At 39.3% G+C, this 26,130-nt stretch overlaps 2 protein-coding genes across 4 annotated transcripts in view; one reads left to right on the forward strand and one right to left on the reverse strand.

The window, feature by feature from the left end:
• FAM184B (family with sequence similarity 184 member B) overlaps nucleotides 1-20,926 on the forward strand; it is a 41,756-nt gene extending 20,830 nt beyond the window's left edge. The window contains exons 3-11 of one of the 3 annotated variants that reach the window (XM_069012206.1): nucleotides 2,439-2,549; nucleotides 7,432-7,644; nucleotides 8,876-9,029; nucleotides 10,174-10,286; nucleotides 10,706-10,890; nucleotides 17,475-17,592; nucleotides 17,777-17,881; nucleotides 18,544-18,749; nucleotides 20,245-20,926. In XM_069012206.1, the coding sequence (XP_068868307.1) occupies nucleotides 2,439-2,549; nucleotides 7,432-7,644; nucleotides 8,876-9,029; nucleotides 10,174-10,286; nucleotides 10,706-10,890; nucleotides 17,475-17,592; nucleotides 17,777-17,881; nucleotides 18,544-18,749; nucleotides 20,245-20,335 (1,296 nt within the window). In that variant the 3' untranslated portion in view covers nucleotides 20,336-20,926. Of the gene's footprint in view, nucleotides 1-2,438; nucleotides 2,550-7,431; nucleotides 7,645-8,875; nucleotides 9,030-10,173; nucleotides 10,287-10,705; nucleotides 10,891-17,474; nucleotides 17,593-17,776; nucleotides 17,882-18,245; nucleotides 18,477-18,543; nucleotides 18,750-20,244 lie in introns of those variants that run through there. The other 2 variants (XM_069012207.1, XM_069012208.1) reach the window with 2 other exon arrangements.
• A 2,574-nt stretch (nucleotides 20,927-23,500) lies between these two features.
• On the reverse strand, nucleotides 23,501-25,604 carry MED28 (mediator complex subunit 28). The gene is made up of 4 exons (XM_069012209.1): nucleotides 25,430-25,604; nucleotides 25,278-25,344; nucleotides 24,287-24,399; nucleotides 23,501-23,820 (listed from the first exon to the last, which is right to left on the reverse strand). The coding sequence occupies exons 1-4, from the start codon at nucleotides 25,577-25,579 to the stop codon at nucleotides 23,623-23,625; spliced, it is 528 nt and encodes a 175-aa protein (XP_068868310.1). The 5' UTR covers nucleotides 25,580-25,604; the 3' UTR covers nucleotides 23,501-23,622.
• Between the last annotated feature and the right edge of the window lie 526 nt (nucleotides 25,605-26,130).

The following is a 26,130-nucleotide window of genomic DNA, read 5'->3' on the forward strand; positions in this document are numbered from 1 at the left end:
TATAGTTCTGCAAAGTGTTGGTAAATTAATTCAGACTGCACGTGTTACCAATGAAATTACAACTGTTTACAAATACTATATCTATATATATATAGTATTTGTATGTTTACATATATATATATATACACACACACATATGTATGTCCTTATTTAACTTTAGTCAGAAAGAATCCTCATCTTCTTGTAGATCCAAACAACTTACCTGAGCAATACCTTTTTTTCAGTGTGTTTTAAGTGGTTGAGCTGGTTTCTTTGTTGTTGATTTGCATTAGCAGCAACTGGCTTAAGAGATTCTTCAAAGAATTTCACTCTCATCAGAGCTGCTATCTGTGACTGAATCCTTTGGCTTTAGGAAATTTTCAGTCTCTAATGTTTCTGTGCAGTAGGAACCTAAACGTGAGCTGAATTCTATTCAAATGGAGGATAACCTTGAAGCACGTTTAGTTTTTAGCATGTGCTTTAATGATTAGTGGAGCTCACAAGTCAGTGCATGTCCAAGTGATTTTCCAGACTTGAGCGTAAGCAAAGGGAGGAAGTTAGTTTCTGACTCCTAATGGACTTGTGTGTTTGTCAAAATCTTCTAGACAGAAAAAGAAGATTAAGTTCAGCAGTTTGTAGAATGGGACAAACAGACTACTGGTGAAGTGGTTTTTAGACCCTTTTTTGTGCTAAGAATGAACTTCTGTTAACACTGCTGTAACTTTCTGAGTTCAACATTTACTTGAGAATAATCAAACACTTGCTGACAAATTGTTAAGTCATAAAAAGCAAGCAGCTGCTGTCCCTAAATGTTGAGCTTCATAGTACCTGCCCAGTCTTGGAGACTAGGAATTGTGTTTAGCGTTTGTCAGAACAATTAATTTCCATGAAAGTGCTGGAGTTTATATGTTTATGCAGTCTTATTTCTCAAAATTGAGCCTGGGTGAGTAAATTATTTTATCTGCTTGAGGAAGGGCTCACTTTTGATCAGTATGTGAAGATGCAGTGCTTTAAGGTACATCGTTACACTGTTGAAGCCTTATGAAAATGACTTCGCCTTCTATATAGTGTATTCTACTTATTGCTATCTTGTACACACATGCTTAAAATTATGCCAGGCTGAAGCTTTTCATGTGAGTCAGATAGAATTAAAGTATCAAACACTTCATACTTTAGAAAAAAGGCATAGGAGTAGACATTTATTATTTATAGGCAATAAATATTATTGCTTATAATAATATCTTCTTAGAGATTCATATTAATTTAATCAGAAAAATATTGAGTTAGTAAAACTTAAATAAAGTTACAATTTTTTTCATTATCGATGCTGTTTATATCCTCTTATTCAACGAAGGCCTATAACAACTCTTAAGGAAATGTTATATCTATTTTTTCAGATAGAAAAATTAAGATACAGAGAAGAAAGTCAGTTGACAGAGTTGAAGTGGGAATGTTGCACCTGATCTTCAGGTTTTAATCAAAAAGAATTTTATATCCTCTCGCTTTTGTACAGGCAAGACTAAAGCTAGTTCTTCCCTTGCAATATTCATGTATATGTTTAATTCCATCCTTTAATTGCTACCTGAGTTTTAAACAGGATGGGGTGTGTGAGAAGAAGCTGTACAGGATGGGGGAGGTGTTAAATTGTTATTTTTTTTCCTGTTTCCTTCATTTGTAGTGTCTGAAGACATGGTAGAATGTTTTTTGAATTAGCAAATTGGAACAAATAGGAAGAGCAAGCACACTAATAAACTTGTAATGCATAACACTTCAGGAAGTTTCTAGAAGTTGTATATTCAGTCTTTCTACAATAAGTAATTGCTAACACTTGCTACAAACAGTGCTACAAGCTCTTGGTCAGTGTCTTGCAATAGTTAAAAAATCAAGGCTATCATTGATTTTTTAACTATTTCCAGCAATAAGGTGATTATATAGTCCTCCTTTTTTTATTATTATTTTATTTTTACTTCCTCACCATTATTTTCTTTATGAATGCTATCAGATATTGCTTCCTTTGAGTCTCTTTTCCACTAATTGCCCATTAGTCATCTTGTTATTTATATGGCCAATGTGCATTTATGGTTTTTCAGATCTTGTGGGTGACCCTTGCATACTAAATTATTTTTGAACATTAACATCAAGGCAAAACAGTCTGACTCTTCATGCTGTGCAGTTTTACACCTTAGGGAAGCTTTCAGTAGATTACACATTATACATGTGAACTGTATTGTCTCACACTAATATTAGAAAGAACCAAACCAAACTGTTTATGTTTTTTAAATTGAATAACATGAGTGACATTAAAGGACAGTAGCATGTACTATTGTGTACACTGATGTATTATCTAGGTTAATGTAGCAGAAATGTGTTCTTTTTCATGCTGCATGTTTTGTCCCAGCTATTGCATGCTCTTGTCTTGTCTTTTCTTTTTTTTTTCTTTTTTTTTTTTTTAATTTTAGGAGCTTCAGACACAGCTAGATGAATTTAAAAGAAAATACGAGTGTGAACTAAAGCAACTAGAGAAAGAGAAAGAAGTACTAACTGGGAAACTTCAAAACTCTTCACTTGAGGTAAACTGGGCATAAATTTAATGCAGTAATAAAAGGTCTCTTCATTTTTCATCCTGAGAGATTCTGGATTAGATTTTAATACTATTTCTTGTGTCTATCACTCAATAAAATATGCAAGGACTCCAGATAGAAATAACTGCTTCTAAATATCTATGAAGGTTTTGACAAGCCTATTTATTTCATATATTACTCTTTGGAGATGTGCTAATGTGAGGAGTTTAGCTTTATCAGGGTTGCAGGGTGACTCTCATTGTTTGTTTACAGGAAAAAGTGAGATTAGAATCTTCGTTACAGCTCCTGTTAACTTTCTGATTTTTTTTGATGCATAGAGATGTATCTTCACTGATTCTAACCAGTTTCACTTCCCTCAAATTCAGTGGGAGCTTGCATGGCAACAACTCTGCAAAAGCTGACGACCTAGATCTTCTTCAGCTGACATTTATAGATTCTCAGTGGCCATAATAAGCTCTTGTTGAGTGTTTAAAGACAGAGAAAGGACAGATAGGTTAATCAGGAAGCTAAGCAAAATGTTGTCCTCCCTTTACTATCTCCACTTTCCCACACGCCATGACTACCCCTTGGTGTGCATGGTCCAGCAATCAGGGCATGTGTTGTACTCACAATATGCAACTCCTGGTTTTTTCTCCCATCTGTGCTATACTAGCTGTACTAGTTATGAGTGCAGCATGGGTTTTTCTTTTTCATTTCTCTATTGAAACATATTTATACATTCTGTTATCAAACAGTGACATTCTGACATTCTATTTCCCAGTCTTACAAATACAAAATTTAAGTGTAGTTTAATGTTCTTAAATTTCTGTCTATTTTTAAGTTTCATTACACATCTGCATGCCACTGTTTCCTACAGATTCTACTCTGAGAGAATTTTGGGTCAATCCAACCTATGTTGACCTATTCAGAGTGAAAGGTTTATGACATGAAGAAATTATTCCTCAGGTTTTGCAGATGCAAAAAATAAGGTTGTGGGTCATCAAATTACTTTTCTTGAAATCACATGTTCAGGACAGTAAAATATGAAAGAAACCTCTGTTTTCTAACTGCTCATCCACTCACATCACAAGATCATGGTAAATTAGCAAAGAGTGGTGGGAAATTATTGCCACTATAAACATAAATAATATCAAATAGTACATAGCATGCCATATGTTATGTTCACAATGCCATGGTAAATATGAACAGATACATTTTATTGTATCTTAAAATCTACCTGCTCTCAAAAAGGAAATGCTCCATTTGAAGAGAAATTTTGCATTTTTCTTGATTACTACAAAAGTTACTTTCTGAACTAATAACTCGTCAGTATTGCCAGCATAGTGAAGTTGTTTCAACTTGTAATAGTTTCCTGCTATAGGTACATGAATATTCGCAGCCAAGAAAGCACCATTTACTAGATAACATTATGTTTCACTGAGGGCATATTTCCCATCTGGGAACCTTTGCAATGGCTCAGCCCAGAGCTTCCGCCTCAAAGGTTAGGCAATGTGCTGTTACTAATCCAGTTCTAACCTGGATACAATTTCAGATCTAAAAATAGCTTCCTTGGCTGCCTGCGACCTGTTTTTGATTGGGCTGACATAGCTGGAGAACTATGCAGAGTAGACAGAAGCATGATAATTTCATCTCTCTGGGGTTGCACTTCAAAGTGGCAATATTTCTGTATTAGTAAGATTTTTTTGAATAAAGAAATCAGACTTGCATCTGTTTAGTCATTTGGAAGGAAGGATGTGAGATCCTTTGCGGGTTGAATGCTAATTGATTAGAACCCTCCAGTTCCTTGCTTTTGCACTACAGGATCTCTTCAGCATGTGTTAGAGGATCTTGGTGCCACAATATGAGAAAGATATAAAGATAATAGAAAATGTCCAAAGGATGGCTATGGAGATGGTGAAGGGTCTTGAGGGGAAGCTGTAGGAAGAGCAGCTGAGGTCACTTGGTTTATTCAGCCTGGAGGAGACTGAGGAGAGGCCTCACTGCAGTTACAACTTCCTCGTGAGGGGAAGTGGAGGGGCAGGCACTGATCTCTTCTCTATGGTAACCAGTGACAGGACCCAAGGGAATGGCCTGAAGCTGTGTCAAGGGAGGCTTAGGTTGGATATTAGAGAAAGGTTTTTCCCCCAGAGGGTGGTTGGGCACTGAAACAGGCTCCCCAGGGAGGTGGTCACAGCACCAAGCCTGACAGAGTTCAAGGAGTGTTTAGCCAATGCTCTCAGGCACAGGGTGTGACTCTCAGAGACGGTGCTGTGCAGGGCCAGGAGTTGGACTCAATGATCCTTGTGGGTCCCTTCCAGCTCAGAATTTTCTATGGTTCTGTTCTTCTGTTCTGGAATTAGAAGATACATAAAATGGAAGTGCAGACATCACCTTGTCATGATACATCTTTGAACAGTGCTTGCAAAGCAATGCCCAGAGTTTTTATGGATCTTGGAGATACCACCAAATAGCAGACAAAGACTGTGTTCACGCTGTTCCCTCTGGTCAGGAATTGCTGCCACAAGTTTAGAAACATTGTTTACTGTGAACTTAATTGAAGTAACTCTGAAATAAGCTAAAAAACCCAGTAGAATACAATTTCTGTATTTTGTTGTTACTTCTTATGCCATATTACTGTTATGATAGAGTAGCTTCATAGTAGGAGTAAAACTCTGTAGCATCTGGGCCCCTTATTTTGAATCAGAACAAATTCTCAGTTGCAGTGGCTTTTCTATACTGCATGAAGAGACAATTTTAAGTCTTTTATATTAAATCCATACCCTAGCAATGCATTGAGAAAATGTGCTTACAAGCACAGTGAATTAAATAGTCAAAGCAGGAGTCAAATGGGTGATGCAGCTGTGATGGCGTTTGCAGCCTTATACTTGCCAAGTATTTTTATTAATGGACTATCCAAGTCTGAGAAGTACTTCTTCAAAAGAATCAAGCCATCCAATCCAGAAGAAGGATAGTGATGGTTAGAAATGAATGAAGACTTCTGAAATATTTCAAAGTTATCAGTCATCTTTTAGTAATAGTTGTTCATTTATTTGTTACTTGGAAGACAGTGGGACATAAAATTAGCTGTTGTAGGAAAGGTCAAGTGCAAACATAACCCTGGAATTTGGAAAGAATTCAGCAGAGCCTAAAAAGATACTGTTGCCTTGAGTTTACACAGTGGCTAGGTAATGTTTGTGTCTCTGAGATCTTATGCAATTCTGGTGGATAAAAGTGAATTATTAGTGGTATTAAAGTACACATTTTTCAAGAACTTTTGTTTTGCAGCAGGAAGACATTATAAAACACAAAATCCCACAGTGTTGCTGGTTCATTAATAATGAAAGCATCCAAATAGATTCGGGACTGATGTGAGTTGGCATGGTTTCATGGCTTAATTGCTGCTTTACCAACTTAAGCAAATTGAGGGTCTGGCTATCTGTTTAGAAACCAGGAAGTGCAATAAAATACTTGAGCACTGCAAAACATTCCAGAAAAGGATTTTCATTGGTTTGTTTGAAAGCCTTTTTAATTGCAAGACAGGAGGAGGAAACCTGATAGGATGGAAATGTTTGTTTCTTAACCTCTGATATGTTAGAAGTAACAGGATTCATGAGAATGTGTTTGTATGCCTGATCCATTTCTTTAGGGCCTTTCCCCTTAATCACTGAAAAATAGTGGTTTTAAAACTACTTTTCCATCTGATTTCTTACTACATTGTGTTCCCGGCTTAGCCTATTTCTAGTTAGTATGATCTTGTTTCAGGTTAGAAGTGCTTTGGGCCAATAATTGTCTGTGAAGAGTTGGGCAAGTTTATAACATTGTGGCCGCAGATGAAGTTTATATAGGCCTCTTTTCATCTTTCCTGCCTAGATGACTAATTTGCTTAAGAACTATTCCTAGTAACACTTCTCCTGTTACAAAATTTTCTATTATAAAATATACCACGTATTTCTCTGGCAAATTATTTTCAGTCACTTTATTTTGAGGAAGCCCAGAAAAAAAAAATGCACACTTGAGTGGAGTGATGCTAATGCATATTGTGTCAATTGATATGAGGGACTGTGTAGCATTAAGTGCTTCACATCAAAGGTTAGTTTTATAAGGAACTGCAGTACCTAAAAACTTCAGTGTTTCCTTTCTTTATATAGGAAAACATTGGCTTGAGTTCAATAGGTGTGAAGACAAAGTAGTTTTTTTGCCTGTAACCAGAAGCCAAAGTGTCCCTTTGGTTAAATATTATGATTTACCACATTTTTTAAAAAAAGTAATAAAAAAATTTCAGCAGCTCTTGAAACAAAAGTATGGTTGCCAAGTGGCTGTGACATCTGCCTATTCTTGGAGTGTATCCAGGCCACAGATAGATCCCATTATACAGATATATTAAAAACAATTAATGTTTTTCATTACAAATAGTATTTGGCAATTATTCTTCACTAACTTGATCAGACAAATATTTTTGTGTGTGTTTAATTGGATGACACAACCGAAGAAGCCAAGAAACAACTGGATGAATAGTGAACTTAAACTCAGTCTGAGGCAGATGAAGCTAGGTGCTCTTTCAAGTTAATTATATCAATTTTGTTGGATAGTTTCAGCAGAGCCTTAGGTCTGCCTTCTGCTTTGTGCCATATTATTGTGCAAATTGAGCTATGGATTGCACGTATGAGATGGAGATGATTTGAAATTTTTAAAAAGTACTTGATGAGCAACAGACAGAATATGCAAAAGGGTTGTCATTCTTCACTGAAAAAGGGCTCCTTGCACAAAACAAGCGTCTTGCTATTTTTTCATTGAGCAACACAAGCTCATAAAATCTATTCAGCTTTACATAATTCCTCTCCATTGTGAATGCAGCCATTAATCCTATCCTGCTGACTTACTTTTCTGGAAGGTGTCTCAGCTGAAGCAAATACTAGAACAACAAGCAAATAATTTCAAAGAGTCACTGAAGAAACATAATCTACAGTCCAACAAAGAAAAAGAGAAGCTTTTGCAGGATCTTCAAAACACCATTAAAGAAAACCAAAATGTTAAACTGCAGTTGGAGGCATCACATCAAAAAATCTTAAAAATGTTGGAGAAAAGCAAGAATCAGGAACTCAAGGTCAGTTTACTATATACTAATGTAAATATATATATATATTTGTGGGGTAAACCATCTAAGTGAGAGCCAATTATCAAAACTCAGTTACCTCCAATTAGCTTAATGATGGGTTGCCATTGTTGCACAAAATGAATTATTCTGTGATTTTGAAACCTCCTCCTCATCAGGCTGAGAGGGGCTGGTTGGTGGTTTGTCAGGTTACTGTTTTATTTTTATAATTTTAACATTTTAACTTAGACCACATTGTGAATACAATATACCCTACAGTTAGGCTGCAATGAATACAACCTCCTTTATCTGTGCACCTGCTTCAGAAATACAAGGGAATTCCTGAGTATATTAATACTAGCACTCAGTTTTATTATTTTTCATCCATTATTAATTTATACATAAATAATTCAGAAGAATAATAGACACAAATGGGGATGTGTATTGCCATATATACCGTCAAGAAATCAATTCAATAAGCGGATAACCAAAGCTTTTAGAAGTTCAAGTGGATTGATTTCAGTGACAAAATGTGAATGCAATATACTGAAGTTCTAAAGACTGTTGCTGTTCAAGAAAAAATCAACTTGAAAAATGTACATGTGTTTGTGACATGGAGTTCAGATGTCCCTGTTGGTTCTCCTAGCTTAGAGAACCTTATGAAATGTAGGTAATAAAACCACCCTAAGTAGAATTTAATATCTTGTTTATATATTCCAAATAAAATTCCAGTTTTGGCAAAACCAAGCTGAAGGCAGTGAGTTGGTAAGAATGAAACTGAGGACAGGAGTTTGCTTTCAGAACCCCTACAGAGCAACTGCTCCATCATTTACAGTGTACCAGCAGTACTTCTAATGACAGTGGAAGCTTGAGCCAAGAATGAAACAAGGAAAGTTATAAGCCTTTGTCTGACACACTGTGATAAGTAAAGACAAACAGGTCAAATCTGGGAGGCTTTGTATGTCGAATAATAAAACTTTCTAATGTCAAATGGTGCAAAGATGTCAGTGTTATTCTTTCATCATGCACAACAAATCTGAGAGGCAATACCCTGATAATTTATCTTGTACCTATTAAGTGTTAAAATTTAACTTCAGCTCATGTTTATACTTGCATTGATAATGTGTCTTGTGAAGTGGTGATGAAAATTAAAGTTCTACAATGAAAGGCCAGATTCATCCTAGCATTACAAGTGAAATAAGGCTCCAACTACTTTGTTTTTGGGGGGGACTTTTGCTTCCAGGAGGCAGAAGAACGTTTGAAAAAGGAATTTAATGAGACTTTCAAGATCCAACGTCAGTCTCATAGGCTGGAAATACAAACCTTGGAAGAGAAAGCAAAGAAAGAATTACATGATGAACTTGAGCAGATACAGAAGCAGCAAACCCTGTTGCTAGGTATAGTGTCATGCACAGCTTCTACTGCTTGATTATATACATGCTGAGAACCACTGACTTTCATTCCATTCATTTTCCTTCCCATCTTCTGGGAACTCAGGTCTTTGTTAATCTCCTCTTTCATACCCCACAATTTCAACAATATAGACTTAATATTCTGTGTTAGCCAAGCCCTCAACTGTCAGCAGCAGAATGTTGCTGAGAGAATAATCTGGTGTACAACATTCAAGTATGTATTATCAGGGATATTAGACTGGAAAATTATAATTAGTTAATATGACTTTACTCTTTTTTCCTACGTTGAGAAGAATTATTGTATGCACTTCAAGTCTGTTCTATTGAGTTCAGCAGTGGAGATCAGTTGCTCCCTATGTACTGTTTAGGCAGTTTCAAAGTGCCCTAAACTGTTTAGAAGTAAACAGAACACTGCACTAGGAAGATGTGTAACATCTCCAGGTTTAATCTCAGGTTATTAAAGGTCATCTATAAAATGTTTTTTAATTAAAGAAAGAATAATTTGAAAGTATTTAAAGTACAAAGTGAATTTTCTTCTTGGTTTTTTTCCCCCAGTAATTAAAACTTGGTAGAAAGATTTATTGCTCTCTAAAGTTTATAAAGTTAATAAATAGATTATCTTCTTCAAGAAAAATTGTAGGGAGACAACAGAGATAGATACTCTTTTCTTTTGTACCTGAAAAACTTGCACCTAATACACACAAAAGTTGCAGTATATGACAGATGAGCTTACATAAGCGTTGTACTTCTCTAAACCAACCAGAGTCTCAGTCTGCATTATGGCCCTCTATAAAACAGCAGTGGAAATAACAGGGAAGCTGAGGGGTGCTCCAGTAAAGGTCAAGATTAGAAGAAACAATTGTGATGATGTAGTCTGCAATACAGCTGACACAGAATGACCTCTCTGACTCTGACATTGAGTCATTGCTATTGTAGCTCCATATCATCTCACTATTGCTCAACTGAGTTACCTCTCTAGTAATAGGAGGCCATTAGGCTTAATGGGGAGGAGTTGAGGAACAAAGCAAAATGTAATGTATTAATGTTTTCACCTATATTCCCTGTATCTGCCTTTCCCATCCAGCTGGCCTCTGACTGCCTAAATGATTGTCTGTCTGACTGTTACTAGGATCTCTAAGGATGGAACTCTCTGAGCAACAGACATCATGCATGAACCTAAAGAAACAAATAGAAGAGCTACAAATGGAGCTCAGGAGTGTGAGGACACTGAAGAAGCAACAGGCAAGGGACCAGTTTGTACTTCATTGCCATGTTGTGTTTAGCAAAAGCAATAATATCAAATTTCTCTCTCCAGCGATAACAAAAGTATGCAGTCCCTTCCAGAAATGGAATGGGTTTTCTTCCTTTATGTCTCACTTTAAATATTTATAATTTTTTCCCTATGGGAAGACTTTTTCTTTCCAATTAAAGATCAGAATCTACAAAAGAAGTAGAGGAATGAATGTTACAATAAAATAAATTCTGTGGGGACTATAGAATACATTCAGGAAATTTTGATCACTGATTTTGTCTTGCATATATTTAGCATGGCATGTATAATTGAAAAATCAGATCACAAAAATTCAATGCATGCAATTCCAGGAAGATGTCAACATTAAAAATAAGGGGCTGTGAATAACTAAATTTGACCTTTTTCTTAGGAAGGAAGTAGCCAAAACCAGATCAGATCTCTTCATGATGAACTGGAAAAATGTCAGCGTGAAATTTCTGAACTCAAGAAAGAGAATTTACTTTTGAAGGACACAATGGAGCTACTCAGTGCTGAGTTGGAGTCACAGAAGCAAGAAGCTGCACAGCTTCAGGATAGAGATAAACAGCATAGAAGGTTTGCCTTGAATTCACACTTGACAGTGCTATCTAGAGATTCAATAATACTGCCAGCATGAGTGGTGTTCTAAGTGCGATGCATGTCAGAATCTTTCCTTTCTAAAGTACTAATTTTAGAAGCTAGGAATTTTGCAAAAGCAGTAGTTCATTTCACATTTTCCTCCAGCCATAATAGATACATTTGAACTAATTGTTCATTGTATGTCACAGAAAAATATGTCTAGTGTATCCCCACAGGAGTGACCTGAGAAAATGTGCATAATGTCAGCCTTTCAAAGGCACTGGAAGACATAAATCCCAAAGTCACCAAAGAGCTATCAAGAAAATATCAAGACTCTGAGAATAAATATCAGGTTTTTATACATACTCTCTGCAGCTGAAACCAATGGACTGTTAATTCCAAAGGGGACACTTGAGAGTGCCATATATATCCTGTAAGAGTTTGCTTTGGCTGTAGCAGCCAGCTTTGCACAGGGGGAGTAAGGGCAGTGCCAGTGGACACTGGCAGTGCCTCTGGCTGATGGTGAGCCTGGTGCTGTGAGATGCTGTCAGAGCACAGGAAGGGCAAGGTGACTTGAGTCTTGGCTGTCTTGTAGAAGGTAAACCATGTCTTCTTAGTGTAGCCACAGGCTCAGCACACGTGGTGCAAATGGGTCTTCCCATTTGTGTACAGAAAAAGTGCAGAATCCCAGGATCAATTTGGTTGAAAAAGATCTCTGAGATCATTGAATCCAACTAAACACCACCATGTCAACTAGACCATGGCACTGGGTGCCATGTCCAGTCTTTTCTTAAACACATCTGGGAAGCCCATTCCAATGGCTAATCACTGTTCCTTTGAAATTCTTCCTAATATCCAACCTAAACCTCCCCTGGCGGGACTTACAAAGGAGACAAGACTGAGTTCACTGCCCACTGCAATTGTATGGCTGTTAAATCCTTTGAAATTTCTGGATGAACATATTTAACACATTCTCTTTGCAGAGAGACTGAGCGATCTGGTGTGTGCGTACCTTTCAATTAATTTTTACAATGGTGTAGAAAGTCTGCCCCTAACTACACAAGCTGTATGCATAAAAGGTTTTCTGAAGAGTGTGTCTTTAAAGGAATCTTTAAAATTACGGCCCATATAATCTAGAGAAAACACTCAATGGATAGAATGTCTCTCTGCAGACTGTCAGAGTGGCCAGAGTAATTCCATTCCTGTCTGCCAGTCAGTAGCTATTTAAAGAATGAGAAACTTTTTTTTTTTTGCACTCTTTGGAGAGTTACTTCAAAGTGAATTTCATTTCAAGCTTTTGAAGCAAGATCAACAGAAAGAATTGCAAACCAGAGAGTTTCATTAATGCCCTCAAGCTACCTTGAAGGAATTTAGAGCCTCTGTTCATGAAGAGAAGAATTATTCACGTGTCAGCGATGAGGTCTAAAAGGCTTCAGATGCTAAGGCTGCTGGGCTGGAGGATTTTCTTTACAGGGAATAAATGGTGTAGCTCTACTACAGTAAGCATTTGAGAAGGAAGCGTTAATGGAAATTATGTAAGGAGAAATCCTTCAAATAACCAGAGGTAGGACCAAAGCATCGGAGTGGCGGTAGGCACCTCATACAGGCTGCTCTAAAATTAACCCATGGAAGACCTGAAACATTAACTTGCAGCTCTTGTTTTGCTTTTGCAGGACTAATAATTTGTGTAGGGGAATAGTTAAATTGGTGCATATAAATAACTGCTATTTTTACTTTTAACAACTGTGCCCCTGTCTTATGCCAGTTTCTTTTCTGATTTGAAAGCTGATAGTGGCTTGTTATTTGCATATGACAAATTTTTATAACAAATTACTTAAAATTACTAGTCCTACTCTTGCCACGTAAATGAAATCAGTAATCTGCTTGAAGTAATAATTCCTCTTTCTATTCTCTTGAATTGTGTGAATTCCACCTCCAGTACAGAAAGCTTTTACAAGGATTAGGATGAGAGCAGACAAAGGTGTTTTTTGAGAAGAGAGAACAAGTCCCAAAATGGTTATTCTGAAGGAGAATATTCTACTCCTGAAGATTCATTTCAAGGATTCTTCTCCCTTTTTTTACCCTTATTCTTCTGCTGCTTATTTTATGCTAAGTGCCAAATCAGTCACTTCCATGGCTGTGCTCTAATTTCAAGGGGAGAAGTCTTTCATGGACCTTTCGGCCTTTCCTGAAGCCTTTCAGAAACAAGTGAAACAGGCTTCAGAATACATTAAAAAGAAAATAGGGGAAAACAGAAGGTAAACTGAATGTCCTTTGTGAAAACTACAATTGTTAATATGCTGAGTTGAGCACATCTATTTTAATCAGTAAACCATAGAACATGGGCTCTCTATTGAGTTAATGAAAAAGTTTCTCCAAGGTTTAACAAAGCAATAGCAAACAAAAATCAAACTATGATTCTTCAATAGATGCCTACTGCTTTTGGGATTGGTATTAGAATGCAATGTTACGGATAGGCTTGAGAAAATGTAAGGCATTTTTTTGGTTTTCAGTTTATGGTGTTAACCATATCAGTGTCTTTCAAAATATATTGTCTGAAAAAGATAAATGCTATAGTTAAAAGTATTGTTACAATGTTTCTTCACTCTTTTTTAGGATGATGATGATAGGCAGTATTAAATGTTTCTGGTGCCATGATGTAGTGAAATATATCATGAGAGCCTCATGTTAAAATCCCAGATATTTCAGCATAATTTTTCTTAATACAAATAAGTCCCTGTGGTACTTTATTGTCATGTTTTATCATTAATGTAGAAACTAACCCTAGGCAGAATATCAATAGCATCATTATGCAGAATAGATCTTCCATTTCCTGAAGGGTGAAGGTGAAGTACTTTTCAAAATAATTTTTCTCTTCCTCAGTGTTAAAATGTTTTCTCAGATTGCAATCAAAATGTCAAAGTCAAATCAGTAGACAGAAGCCAGATCATTGCCCAATTAACTACCTTTGCAGTCAATAAAACACCTCAAAACTGCATGCTTTGATCAATGATCATAAACTAGTATTGAAACATGAGAATTCAGACATATTTTAATACCAGTGAAAGGCTACTGGTAGAAGACCTCAATATCAAGCATAAAAAAGAACTGGTCATAATGAAACGAGATTACCAGCAGGACATTGACAATATAGTATTTGATTTCAGCAGCACTCAGGCACATCTCCAAGCAAAGACTTTCTCCTTAAAAACTGCGTAAGTAATTTAATAATAAACTCTGGCTAATGCTGGCAATGAGTTCTGTTTGAATTTATTATTCTTACTATGTACAGTTTTTGTATTAATCATAAGTAAAATATTATCAGGATCGAAATAGAAGTGTATAGGTATTGTCTTTGCAAGCCAAAAAGACATTGTAATAATACATTGTAATAAATTCTGGATATTGTTTAGTCGAAAACACTATACATGAAGTTTTATAATGCTAAATTAAAACTTGCATGTAGGATCTAGAAATTTTATGAAATGAAAAATCATCTTTGTTGCAGATGATACCAGAGGCCTTGATCCATGATCTTGTACTTAATTTTGTTCAGCAGAGCAATGTTGTTGTAAAAGCTTCTTAACCTCATTCTCAATCCCTTAGAAATTTCCAAGAAAAATGATGCTCATGTAAATAAATGCACTTTTCAGCCCCCTGTGGAGTTAAGAAGTTCTGTGGTGCTTCAGATTGTACAGAAGAGACCTCTCAGAAATAACCCCTTTTATATATCCCTCATCCTTTTCTGTGAGGAATGAAACAACTCTTAGAAAAAAATTAAAATAATTTATTAAAATGGAAAAATTGAAAAATTACAGAAATTAGAAAAATATAAAAATTTGGGATCCTAGTGGCTCAGGAGGTATGCCCCAGGAGCGCAGGGATTAAGAGATCTTCAGGCTTTAACAGCACTGGACCTCTGGTGGAAAGAAAACTTGCAGTGCTGGGCTGACTATTAGCTAGTTTAAAAGTCAAAAGGAAAAATTATTAAAGGCTCCGAGATAGGAGTCAGGCTTAAGTACCCAGCACGGGCACCCACCACAGCTGATCTGCACGGGTCTGCACTCCTCTGACGTCTGCCTCGTTGTTTTATAGTGCCTTTGCTCCGCCCCAGTCCGCCCACAGCCCGCCCACAGCCCGCCCACAGCCCGCCCCTTTGATCCAAAGTGATTGGTGCTTTCCTTTTGACAGATCATCTCTGTCTGCCAATAGCTCGTTGTTGTCAGGGGGTGGTAACAGCTGAAGTAAGGGTGGTAACATGTCCTCATTAAGATTCAGGTTGCTACAGAGCTTACTTGCAGAATAACCGCTATGGGGCTGAAAAAACAGCAATTGGCTGTTAGGACTGGGGTTTTGGAGTTAGTCCCGAGACTAAAGTGCAAAGCAAAAACTTAAAAACATACTAAAATACATCTAATACCTCCCAAAACATCCACAAAAGCAGACAATGAACATAGGAGAAACAACTCTTACAGTGTGCAAGTGGTTTGAAGTTTGAAAAAGGGATTTTTAACTAGGAAACTTTTAACTGGGAATTTTAACTGGGACTAGTGCAAATGCACTGTTTTGAACAAGTGAGAACACTAATAATGAAGCTTGATAGTGGAAACCATAATAATAAGGCTTGATTTTTGTACCTGGGTTGATGGGTTAACTTTATCATTCAATTAAAAGAGCTGTTTAACTCAAAATTAACTAATTAAGGCACTTAACATGGAAAGACCAAGCTAATAAGGGATTTCATGTATGACATTTTCTCTTATCCCAACTACACAGCATAAGTCCAGAAGAGAGACCTGGCATGTAAGCAGGCCTCTAACCTTTAAACTTCTCAGATGTAAAGATTTATCTTTTTATTTAAACTCTGAGATAAGTCTAAGATTATAAGAGTTGGGGGTGGTCCTCTCAAAGATATTTACCCACTCATGTTGGGGTTTTAAGAGGTTTAGTTTTTTTTCTGTTAAAGGAATTTTCCCCCATTCTGTTACTAAGATACAAATCGCTGGGTGCTTAAGAGAAGACAAAAGACCTGGCTACTCTTTTGTTTCACCTGGGTGTGGAGTCAGTTCACTCTCAGCGTTCTCGGGGAGAGAAGCTGCTGGTTCCTTTCGGCCGTTTTTCTTTCTGCGGAGAAAGATCCCAGGACCCCCGGCCCACCTTCCCTGCCCCGCTGGAGGCCAGGCTGTGGCTGCCCTGCCCCGCCACTGATTGGAGCCTTCGCTGAGTTGTAGCCGTGCTCGCCCTGCCTGCCTGGACCTCCGGGGGGGGTTCCCCGCTTGGATACATTGCGTCTGTCACCCGGGATTTGTACTCATCCCTGCCGCTCCAGCCTGCCGCTCCAGCCTGCTGTTCCCGAGGGTCCGGCCGGACACCGGGATTGGCTGCCCAGGGGTTTGTGAATCCTTTGTCCCATCCCTTCCCGGGATCCCAGGGCCCCAGTGCCGCGTGCTCCCCGAGCTCGCTCCGGAGCGCCCCCTGCAGCCGCGGGGGAACCATCGCACCTGCCGTGCTCACCGGGAGCCGCCAGCGCCCCTGCCGGCTGCGAGCGGAACTGCACCCGAGGGGAAAGGGCCCGACAGCCGAGAACGCTGAGACTGGGTTTGGGATTGTTTGCTGTTACTGCCATAGTTATTGCTGTTTGTTTGACTGGTTATACACATATAGGTATATAATAGTAAAGAACTGTTATTCCTATTTCCCACATCTTTGCCTAAAAGCCCTTGATTTCAAAATTATAATACGTCAGAGGGAAAGGGGTTGCATCTGCCATTCCAAGGCAGGCTTCTGCCTTCCTTAGCAGACACCTGTCTTTCAAACCAACAACACATTAAAAAAACCCCCACACAATGGTGTTTTGTATTCTGTAATACATTTCTCAGTGTGTGTTCTGGTTATGGCAGGTGAACTTCATGGCATTCAGTTTCTCAAGCAGCAAAATTCATGAACTTGGCTGATTACATAATTACTTGTCTTCTTATGGGTCAATCAAATGTATGTTTCTACACCATATCTAAGAGTATGTAAATAGCATTTGAATCTTTTCCCCTGAGAAAGGAATTTAAAAAGCTGAACTCAGACTCCAGATTTTGACTTAGCAGGGTTACTAAAGCAGTGTGTATATCCAAGCCTCATTTCATGAAAGGAATTGAGTATTTCTGAGGATTCTAAAGTTACTCGGTCAGAAAAGAGGACAAATAGATGAATATTGATGTCTATTGATACTGTAACACTGATTTTTTTCTTTAGGAAACTAGACTAGCAACATGACGTGCAAGCTTGTTACTATTTTATACAAGGGGCTGGATGCTACACTGGATAGATGTTGTGGATTAACCCTGGCAATTTATTTTGGAACTCCAGAATATTGTGTACTTCTATGTAAACCATGTACAGATGCCCATTTTTAAAAAATGCTGTTTTATCGGAAAGGCCTGGCAGCGATATGGGATACACATCATAAGGTCACCCCAAGACATTGTCCCTGTATTTTAGGCTTGGAATTTAGGGCAGAGTACATCTGAGGTGTCTCTTGAACGTGATCTGAAGAAGTTTTTTTCTGGTCTGCACTTTCTTTGGTACAGACTTAAAGAATTAGAAGAAAAGTCAAGAAAGTGGGAGTCCAGGTCTGAGGATACACACCTTATAAACTGTCTGCAAGACAAATTAAGTGAGAGAGAAGAGATTATCAAGCAGCTGGTGGTAAGACTGCTTTTTATATGTACATCTGTGTTTTGGAATCTGTTGAAAGGCTCTATTCAGTGTTTCATGCATTGCTTCAGACTGGTTGTTTCTTTCTGTTCTGGAATACTTTGACAAATGTATCTTTCCATACCAGCTTCCCACAAATACATGTTTCCATACACATAACTTTGTTTCCCTTCAGGAAGGAAGAAAATGTCAGCATTCGCTTTCAGCCAACACTGAATCTTACAGGAATCGGTCATTTTCTTTCAACCCTACTACAGTATGCTTGACTCCCTCCATGAAGGTAAGATGGGCAATGCAATTAAAATCACAAGTTGTGATTGTTTTTATTACTATTTGGATCATACAGGCAATCAGGACAATAAAAGTGTTATAAATTTTTATGATAATATTATTCAGTAGAATTCTTTCCAATAAGCCAGCCTACAGTCAGTTGTTGAGCATAAGAGAAATTCAGTACAAGTATTTATGCAACATAGGTAACAGGTGTTTAAGCTGATACAAAACACTAAAACTCTGATGACATCAGTCTTCCACTGGGATTAGCATGGCCATTGCTTGCAGATTTGGGAGTTGCTAATCGGCAAGCATTGAGGAAAATTACGAATCAGTTTGAGTTGATTGGTATCTGCCCTTTGTCATTTCAGCCCCTCTGTGTGATACTGTCTACAAATAGCCATAGAAAGAAGGCAGGTCAAGTTTGTGGAAAGCACCTTGGTGTGTCTAAAATCTCAGGATCAAATACAGAGATTGTTTTAATTGGATGACAAAATCCATGGATACTCACAGCATACTCTGAGAATTTAATTTAAATGCCTATAGAAAAAGAAGTCTTCCTGTTTGGGTATTCCTCACAAGACATGTGGGAATGAGGTATTGTTGAGGTTTTATACTATAAATTGTAAAAAATATGTATGTAATGAAGTTTTCTGTTACAATAAAAAGCAGAAGAAGAAAACGGTTGAGGTGCCCAGTCGTGTTGTCAGTGTTCCGAATTTAGCTTCCTACGCAAAGAGCTTTTTGAGCTGTGACTTGAGATCAAAAAGAAGTGCTCCTCAAATAACAAAATCTACAAGCTTAGACCGGAGTCCTGGCTGCCTCAGGGTGGGCTCTCCATCAATACAGTCCTCAGACAGCAGTGCTGCCACAAGGTATTTGTCCTTTTTGTATGACAATAAATGAATTCATATTTAGAATCTTATAGGCAATTCAAACACATTAGACATTTGGAAATACACATCGATGTAAGGTTCCTACTGTGCCGTGAACTCTGTGTGTTTGGTTTTCTGCAGACAGACCCAGAACTTTACTGCAAAAGTGGGCTATAATCCCTGCCCAGCAGAGTTTATGCTTGCAATCCCTCCTGGTAAAAAAAAAACCCAGAAAACCCCAAACCAAGAAACACACACACAGACACACATATATCCACAAAAAAAAAAAAAAAAAAAAAAAAAAAAAAAAGGAGATGCAAGTATTTAACTAAGAACATAGTTAATTGTGAACATGGCATCTTTCAGTGGTTCTGTTAAGGATGTGTCTTCCTTCTTATTTTTATTGCCTCACCTTGCACTTGGTAGACATAGATGGCATGTTTTTATTTTAGGAGATATTTGACTGAATCTAGGCTGATGTAGGCAGAGGTTAGAGACTTAAAAACTTATTAGCAACTAAACTTCTTTGGTTTTTTCTCCCTGAGGAGCTTAAATTCTTCAAATTTATCAGTTATTTAAACAATGTTCAGTGTTTTATAACATGAACTCTCTCTTCAAGAAATAGTTAAAAATGTATGTAGCTAATATCCAGTTAAAAAATCCCCAAACCTTGCCACTGTATTTCAGGACAAAATCCAGCCTTCTCGCCTATCTCGTGGTGGAGATTAGTTATCCTGTACATTATGTGCGAGGGAGTTCTTTCCTTGGGGGCAGATGGTGCTGACTACTGACAAAAACAACCTGGGACACAGGCTTAGCTCCTGTTTGGCAATTCCCACTTCTTAAAGATACAAACATGCTGAGTCATGCCAGATGACTGCCAAGGCAAATGGGATTTCTGTTTTAAAGAGAAACGAATGAGCAGGGAGACTGAGGGTAGCTTGGCCGCTACTTGCTTAGTTCTTTTACATCAGTCAATTGAAAGTTAAGTCCTATTCACTATCATACGTTAAAAAAATCCCGAATGATGGAAAATTGGGGACTATGTAATAGGATTGATTATGAATGCCAGGTAGTGTTCAGATAAATTTTTCTGTTTCAAATAGAACTTTTATCCAACATTTTTAATGCATAAATTGTATTTCCTATTTTTAAGAGTGAATTGCAGCTGCCATTCTCTGATTTTCTGGACTTCATATTCTTGAAGTATCCTTTTGTTTAATTTTTTGGGATGTCAAGTTAAGAACTATGTTCAAACGTTTCTCCATAGCTGTTAAGCTCTGCTTCGTGCTTTTCTTCATGTTACAACCGGTGCTGCTAGCCCAGTTACCTGGCTGGCACAAATCCCACCAAAATTGTAGTTGGCACCTTTTGGTCTCATCCGTTCATGTGAGCACCATTTACGGGATCATGAGTTTTTCTGGGAAAAGTGTTACATATTGATAAGATGGTATGTAAGTAGGTCAGTAATGCTAGTGCTTATTTGTTTGCACAGGACACATGGCAATGAACCACCACAAACCAAAGATGACCAAAAACAAGACCCTCAGCACCAAGAATGGTTTACTAAGTATTTTTCATTTTAAAGCAAACTGTTTCCATACTTCTCAGAATTACTGTAAAAGTCATTCCTGTTTTCTTTTTTATGAATGATAACCCAATAGATGATTTAAGGGAAGAAAAGAAAAAGATGTAATTTCTAAGTAAATAGTTAGGAATACCTGCACTTTCTTACATCTAATAACTATGGAGTTATAGGCATGAATTTCAGAAAAATGCATTTTTTTAACAATTTCTGTAAAAAATGAAGAAAAAGCAAAAGTCTGGATACTGTTATGTGAAAAGACTTTTTAATCAAGAGACTGTACTACTCCACAATTTCATTAAATATGCAACTTGGACTCTGATACCTCCTGTCAATTTGGCACCAGCTGGAAAAGGATCTTCTGTATGTTTATACACTTGCTTCATCAGCTGTTTAAAGTAAGTTCTGCATCTAATAATGTAATTTTAACATTTATTGCTTTTTGTTAAGTGAATGTTATGCTGTACAGCATGTGGTACAACTTCAAAAATAGCATGTTTATAGCAGGCTGGTTTAGAAATAATTTCTGGTTTGCTTCATAAACTGTTTTGTATAGTCAGCATTGCTGTGTAATATTCCCGTTGAATTTCAATACACGTATCAGCCTGATAAATGAGGATGATGTGTAAGTATGAGCATTAAAGCTTGTAAATTATCCAATTTCTATGTTTTTCAGAGGAGTTCTATGTCATGCTGAATTAAGTCAGACATGCGCCAAGTTCCAGAGTGATGGCAACTGCATACTTGTACCTTTTATCCCCATACTAGTTTTATGCCCATATAAATGCAAAGCAGGGGAATCACTACATTTATCAGATCGTGCTAACTCATTGTTGGGAGGAAAGAACTCATGAAGAAGCTGTCTTGGGTAATTAACCCAATAAGTGTGAACGGCAGAAAAATGTGCGACTAGCAGCCTGCTATTAAAGACAGGATAGTTCCTCTTCAACTGCTTTGAATCCCCATTTAATTTCGACCAGCAGGGCCCAGCTACCTAAAAAGATTTTACATGTGCAAAGAGGTGTACCTCCAGCCTAACCTCTTCTTACATCAACAGCCAGCAAGACCTGCACTAACAGATGCAAACACTTCATACAAAACAGCCACTGCATCTCACTGGTGGTGCAAAGGTGGAAGGAAGAGCAGAACACTTCTACAGGCTGCCATAGTTTGACACTGGCCCAACGCCAGGCACCCATGAGAGTCACTCGCTCACCCTCCCGTGCCACAGCTGGGCAGAGGAGAGAAAGGAAAAAAGTTAGCAAAGGCTTCACCAAGTAAGATAATGACCAGGAAAAAACAATTCAAGAGCAAAACAGGCTTAGCTTAAAGTTACAAAGTTAATTTATTGCTAACAGAATCAGAGGAGGATAATGAGAAGTAAAATAAGCCCTTAGAAACACCTTTTTCCCCCAGCCCCTCCCTCCTTCCCACCGACAGCACAGGGAGACAGGGCATGGGAGTCTTTGGTCAGTTCATCATCGAGATTCTCTTCTGCTGCTCTGGGAGAGGAGTCCTTCCCCTGGTGAGACCGTGGGGGCCCTCCTACGGGACACAATTCTCCATGAACTTCCCTGGCGTGGGTCCACTCTCACGAGCAGCAGCCACATGGCCCCTGCTGCAGCGTGAGCCCCTCCCATGGGCACACAGCCCTCCCAAACTGCTGCACTGGGGCTCTCTCTTTCACGGGGTGCAGTCCTCCAAGGACAGGATGCTCCAGCCTGGAAGCAGGGGCCCCCTCTCTCTACCGGGTCTTCCATGGATCACAGCTCCTCCAGGCATCGACCCGCTCCGGCACGGGCACCTTCCCCACGGGCTGCGGGTGGATCTCTGCATCCCTCATGGACCCATGGGCTGCAGGGGGACAACCTGCACCACAGCCTGCAGAGGAATCCTGGCTCCCCCACCTTCTCCATTGACCTTGGCGTCACCATGTTGTTTTCCCTCACATGTTCTCACTTCCTCCTCTCCTCTGACTAGAAGCCAAAACCTGTGCGACTTTGTTTTGATTTTCTTCTTAAATATGTAATCACAGAGGCATTACCAACCTCTCTCATTGGCCCACTTTCAGCCACGTCCATCTTTCAGTGCCATCAGAGATTGGCTCTGCTGGACATGGTAGAAGTTTCCAGCAGCTTCCCCACAGGAGCCATCTCTCTGGCCTCCCTGCTACCAAAAACCAGGCCGTGCAAAAACAATACACAAGCCAATACTTTTTATCCCAATTATCCAGTATTTTTTCCAGAAAGAACTGTGTGGTTGTAAAAGTGTCTTTGGCAGCAGATTTGGCAAAAAGGCACTTTTCATACTTGTAATCAAGAGAGATGTTAGTATACAGTAACACTGATCGGTGCTTTGGTATCTGTGAGGATGGAAATGTACAGCGCTGTTTTCATTACTTCTCATCCACGCTGCCCCAAGAACACTAAGAATTTCAATACCCAATTAACCATTCTTATTTCCAGGGTTACAACAATTTATTATTCAACTCTGCCCCCATAAAGGTATATGCAGAAGTGGTTATATGAAAAAATTAAATTTGTTGCTTAGTAGTACAGACAGGACTCTTCTGCTACTTCTACCTCCAAAATCTTTTTTGGCTACATTCAACTTACTAAATAGAGCACTGCAATAGAACATAATTCTGTATACTGGACAGCGCTGGTGACCTTACTTCCACAATGAGTGGTCTTTATTTTGAGGGTGGGTATTTTGGACCACCTCTACAGTAGCCTGAGAGACAGGACATCAGTTACATTAGGCCTGCATTACACATCCCACCCTTTTATGTGCGTTTTTCCATTTCAATTCATCCTATAAGAACCAAATTTGTGTATTCCAAGACACCTTCCATGAGGTGAGCCAGACTGGTGGAGAATGACAATTCACTTCAAAAAACAAAGTGTCTGACCTACATACAGACAGTTCTAAGGGTGTTTCTGCAGTAGTACTCATGGATAATTACTGGTTCACAAAACATTTAAATATTCTAGTAAAATCAAACTATTTTGCAAGTATTTTGATCATACCAAAAAGACAGAGGGGAGAGCAAGGGCCACCCTCTCTAGAAGGAACAGGATGCATTCTGGGAGACACACTTCTACCAGAAAGCACCCTGAACAGCAACTCTGAATATTTTCCATCAAAACATAAAACCAACCCATACTTTTGTAATAAAAGATAATTTATTTGGCTCAATTGTTTTAACTATATTTGCAGTACAAATTACATTATACAGAAAGCATACAAAGAATGCTTTTAAAATATTGAGCTGTGTAAAATTAAAGATTATGTTTGCTTCATTGGAGCAGGAATATTGGCAGATGCTTGTTCTAGGTAAGCTAATGGACCTTGAGGCATTTCTGCAGGCTTTTTGTGCTGCACACTGATGTCTTCCAGGACCTGTTGCCAGTGTCGCAGTTTACTCAAATGCTTCTGAATTAATGCTTCTTTTCTCTGCAATTCATTTCTTAATTCTGAAACATCCTATGGATGAAAAAAATTGTGTATTAGTAAATAGACTGTATTCATAAGAATAACCACCTCACATAAAGAGCATGTAAAACTTTTTTAGACCTTGAGTTTTCAAGCTGATCTTAGAGTGGAAAAATGGAATAATGGAGATGTGTCTAGTGCTACAGAGGGAAAGCATTGTGAATGCACTAGTGCTGTTCACCTATGTCACATATTTCAGAGATCACCAACTCCAGCAAAATCTGACTAACTAGTTTGTCTCTTCCAATGAATTATCAGTCATGTTCCAATACTCCACACAGCAGCAGGCATCCAGCTTCTCCAGGTTCATGGTGAGAGTTATGGTAAGAGTCAAGTTCTACCAATTTAAGGTACAGCATCACGCTGAGAAAATTAATTAATTAATTAATTAATATGAACAAGGTGATTAAGGTACATAGTGTATCTGCTTTAGCACAAGACAGGTAAATTAACATACCTCTTTAATTACTTGTTCTGGTTTCTGGACTGATAGCTGCAGTCTTTTTTGTAGAAAAAAGCATTCAGTTTGTCTTGCAACATCCAGAAACTTTTGGATGCACTGATCAACACCTAAACATATAACAACATTACTGAAAGAACAGGTTCCAGAAAAATAAGATTCCAGGCTGCTAATGGTAGTGGTCTATTAAAAACACTTTTCACAGTACTTTCTAGAAAGAAAATCTTCAGAATATCTAAAATGATGTATTTATAAAACCACTAAGCATCTGTGTAAGACACTGCTTTACAAACTTACAAGTTCTTTTAGAAGCGCAGGACAACACTTCCTCCCAGGTTTTATTTTATTTCTGACAAGGAGTAATAAAATAATTAATGGAACTTGGTTGAATAAAGAAAACATTTCTGCATGCCTAAGCAACAACCTCAGTGTAGGGTTCTAAAATGTGCACGTGATGAGAATATTCTGCCCTCATATATTATACACTACTGTTTTGGTAATAAAAGCTGTTCCATGCCAGCAAATGAATATGACCAAATAATGCAGAAAGGAGTTTTGAAAAGCATTTATGCCGGTTTTGAAACGCCACTTCAGTAAAGCTTCAGAAAATTTTCAGGGACAATTGCACTTCTAAAGAGTAGTCAGGGGCCACTTCTCAATCTCCTGTTCATACCAATATTTATTCCGCCTCCACGGAGGTGCGTCACTCAATTCCTAAAGCACAGCTACTGAGCAGCCTGGCCTGGCCCTTCCCCCCTCCCGTTAATGCTTCATACAGCTTCCAACTGCATCACATCACTTCCCGGGTGTTTGAAACACGCATTTCACCGCACGCCAGTAATAACCCCACCCAACCCCAGGAACCAACTGGCACACTCAGACCTTCCCCCCAGACCCCGGTCATTCTCGGGTGGGTTTCTTTCCTGCCACTGCTCCGAGCAGCGCTGCACCGGGAAGGGGCGACGCCCTGCTCCTCCCCAGGGCTCACCGGTGCGGATCTCCTCCTGGTCCGTGCCGTTCACGTAGTCCTGGCTCACCAGCGAGGCGAAGCAGGCCTGCGGGAGAGGGAAGCACCACGCTGAGCGGCTGCAGGGGCCGGCGCCGGCAGGACAGCGCCCGCCCGCGGCTGCCCCCCCTCACCTCGAAGGACGCCTCCAGCTCGTCCACCAGCGTGTTGTTGGGGTTGCGCGGCCCCGCGGGCGGCGGGATGAGGCCGGGCGGGCCGGGCGGCCCCGGCGGCGGCGGCCCCGGAGCCTGGGAGCCGAACATTCCGCCCAGCGCGCCCGCCATGGCGGAAGGGGCGGCCGCGCGTGCGGCGGGAGAGGGGCGGGCCCGGAGCGGTCCCGCCCGCTGAGGGCCGGAGCCTCGGGCAACCACTGGGTGTGGGTTAGCTTATGGCCATTACTCGTCCTGTCACTGGGCACGTGTCTAAGAGAGACTTTACTATATTGATGAGATCCCTGCTTAGTCTTCTCCAGACTAAACAGGCCCATCTCCTGCAGTCTCTCCTCATAAGAGAGATGTTCTGGACCCTCCATCCTCTTCACAGCCCTCTGCTGGACCCTCTCCCGTAGCTCCGTATCTTTTTTGCACTGAGGAGCCCAGAACTGAACAGAGCACTCCAGAAGTGGCCTCAGTAGGGTGGGAGGGGGAGGATCCCCTCCCTCAACCTGCTGGCCATACTCTTCCCACTGCACCCCAGGATACCACTGGCCTTGCTGGAACAAGGTAAGCAGAGACAGCAAAGCCATTCTTCCCAGAGGGACCATCCTTCTCCTGCCTTTGCCCTGTCTGCGTCTCACAGATGTGAGCCTGCGTAAGCACTGGTTCACTATCACTTG

Source organism: Aphelocoma coerulescens, chromosome 4, assembly GCF_041296385.1.
Source record: "Aphelocoma coerulescens isolate FSJ_1873_10779 chromosome 4, UR_Acoe_1.0, whole genome shotgun sequence".
In the NCBI taxonomy this organism is placed as follows: Eukaryota; Metazoa; Chordata; class Aves; order Passeriformes; family Corvidae; genus Aphelocoma; species Aphelocoma coerulescens.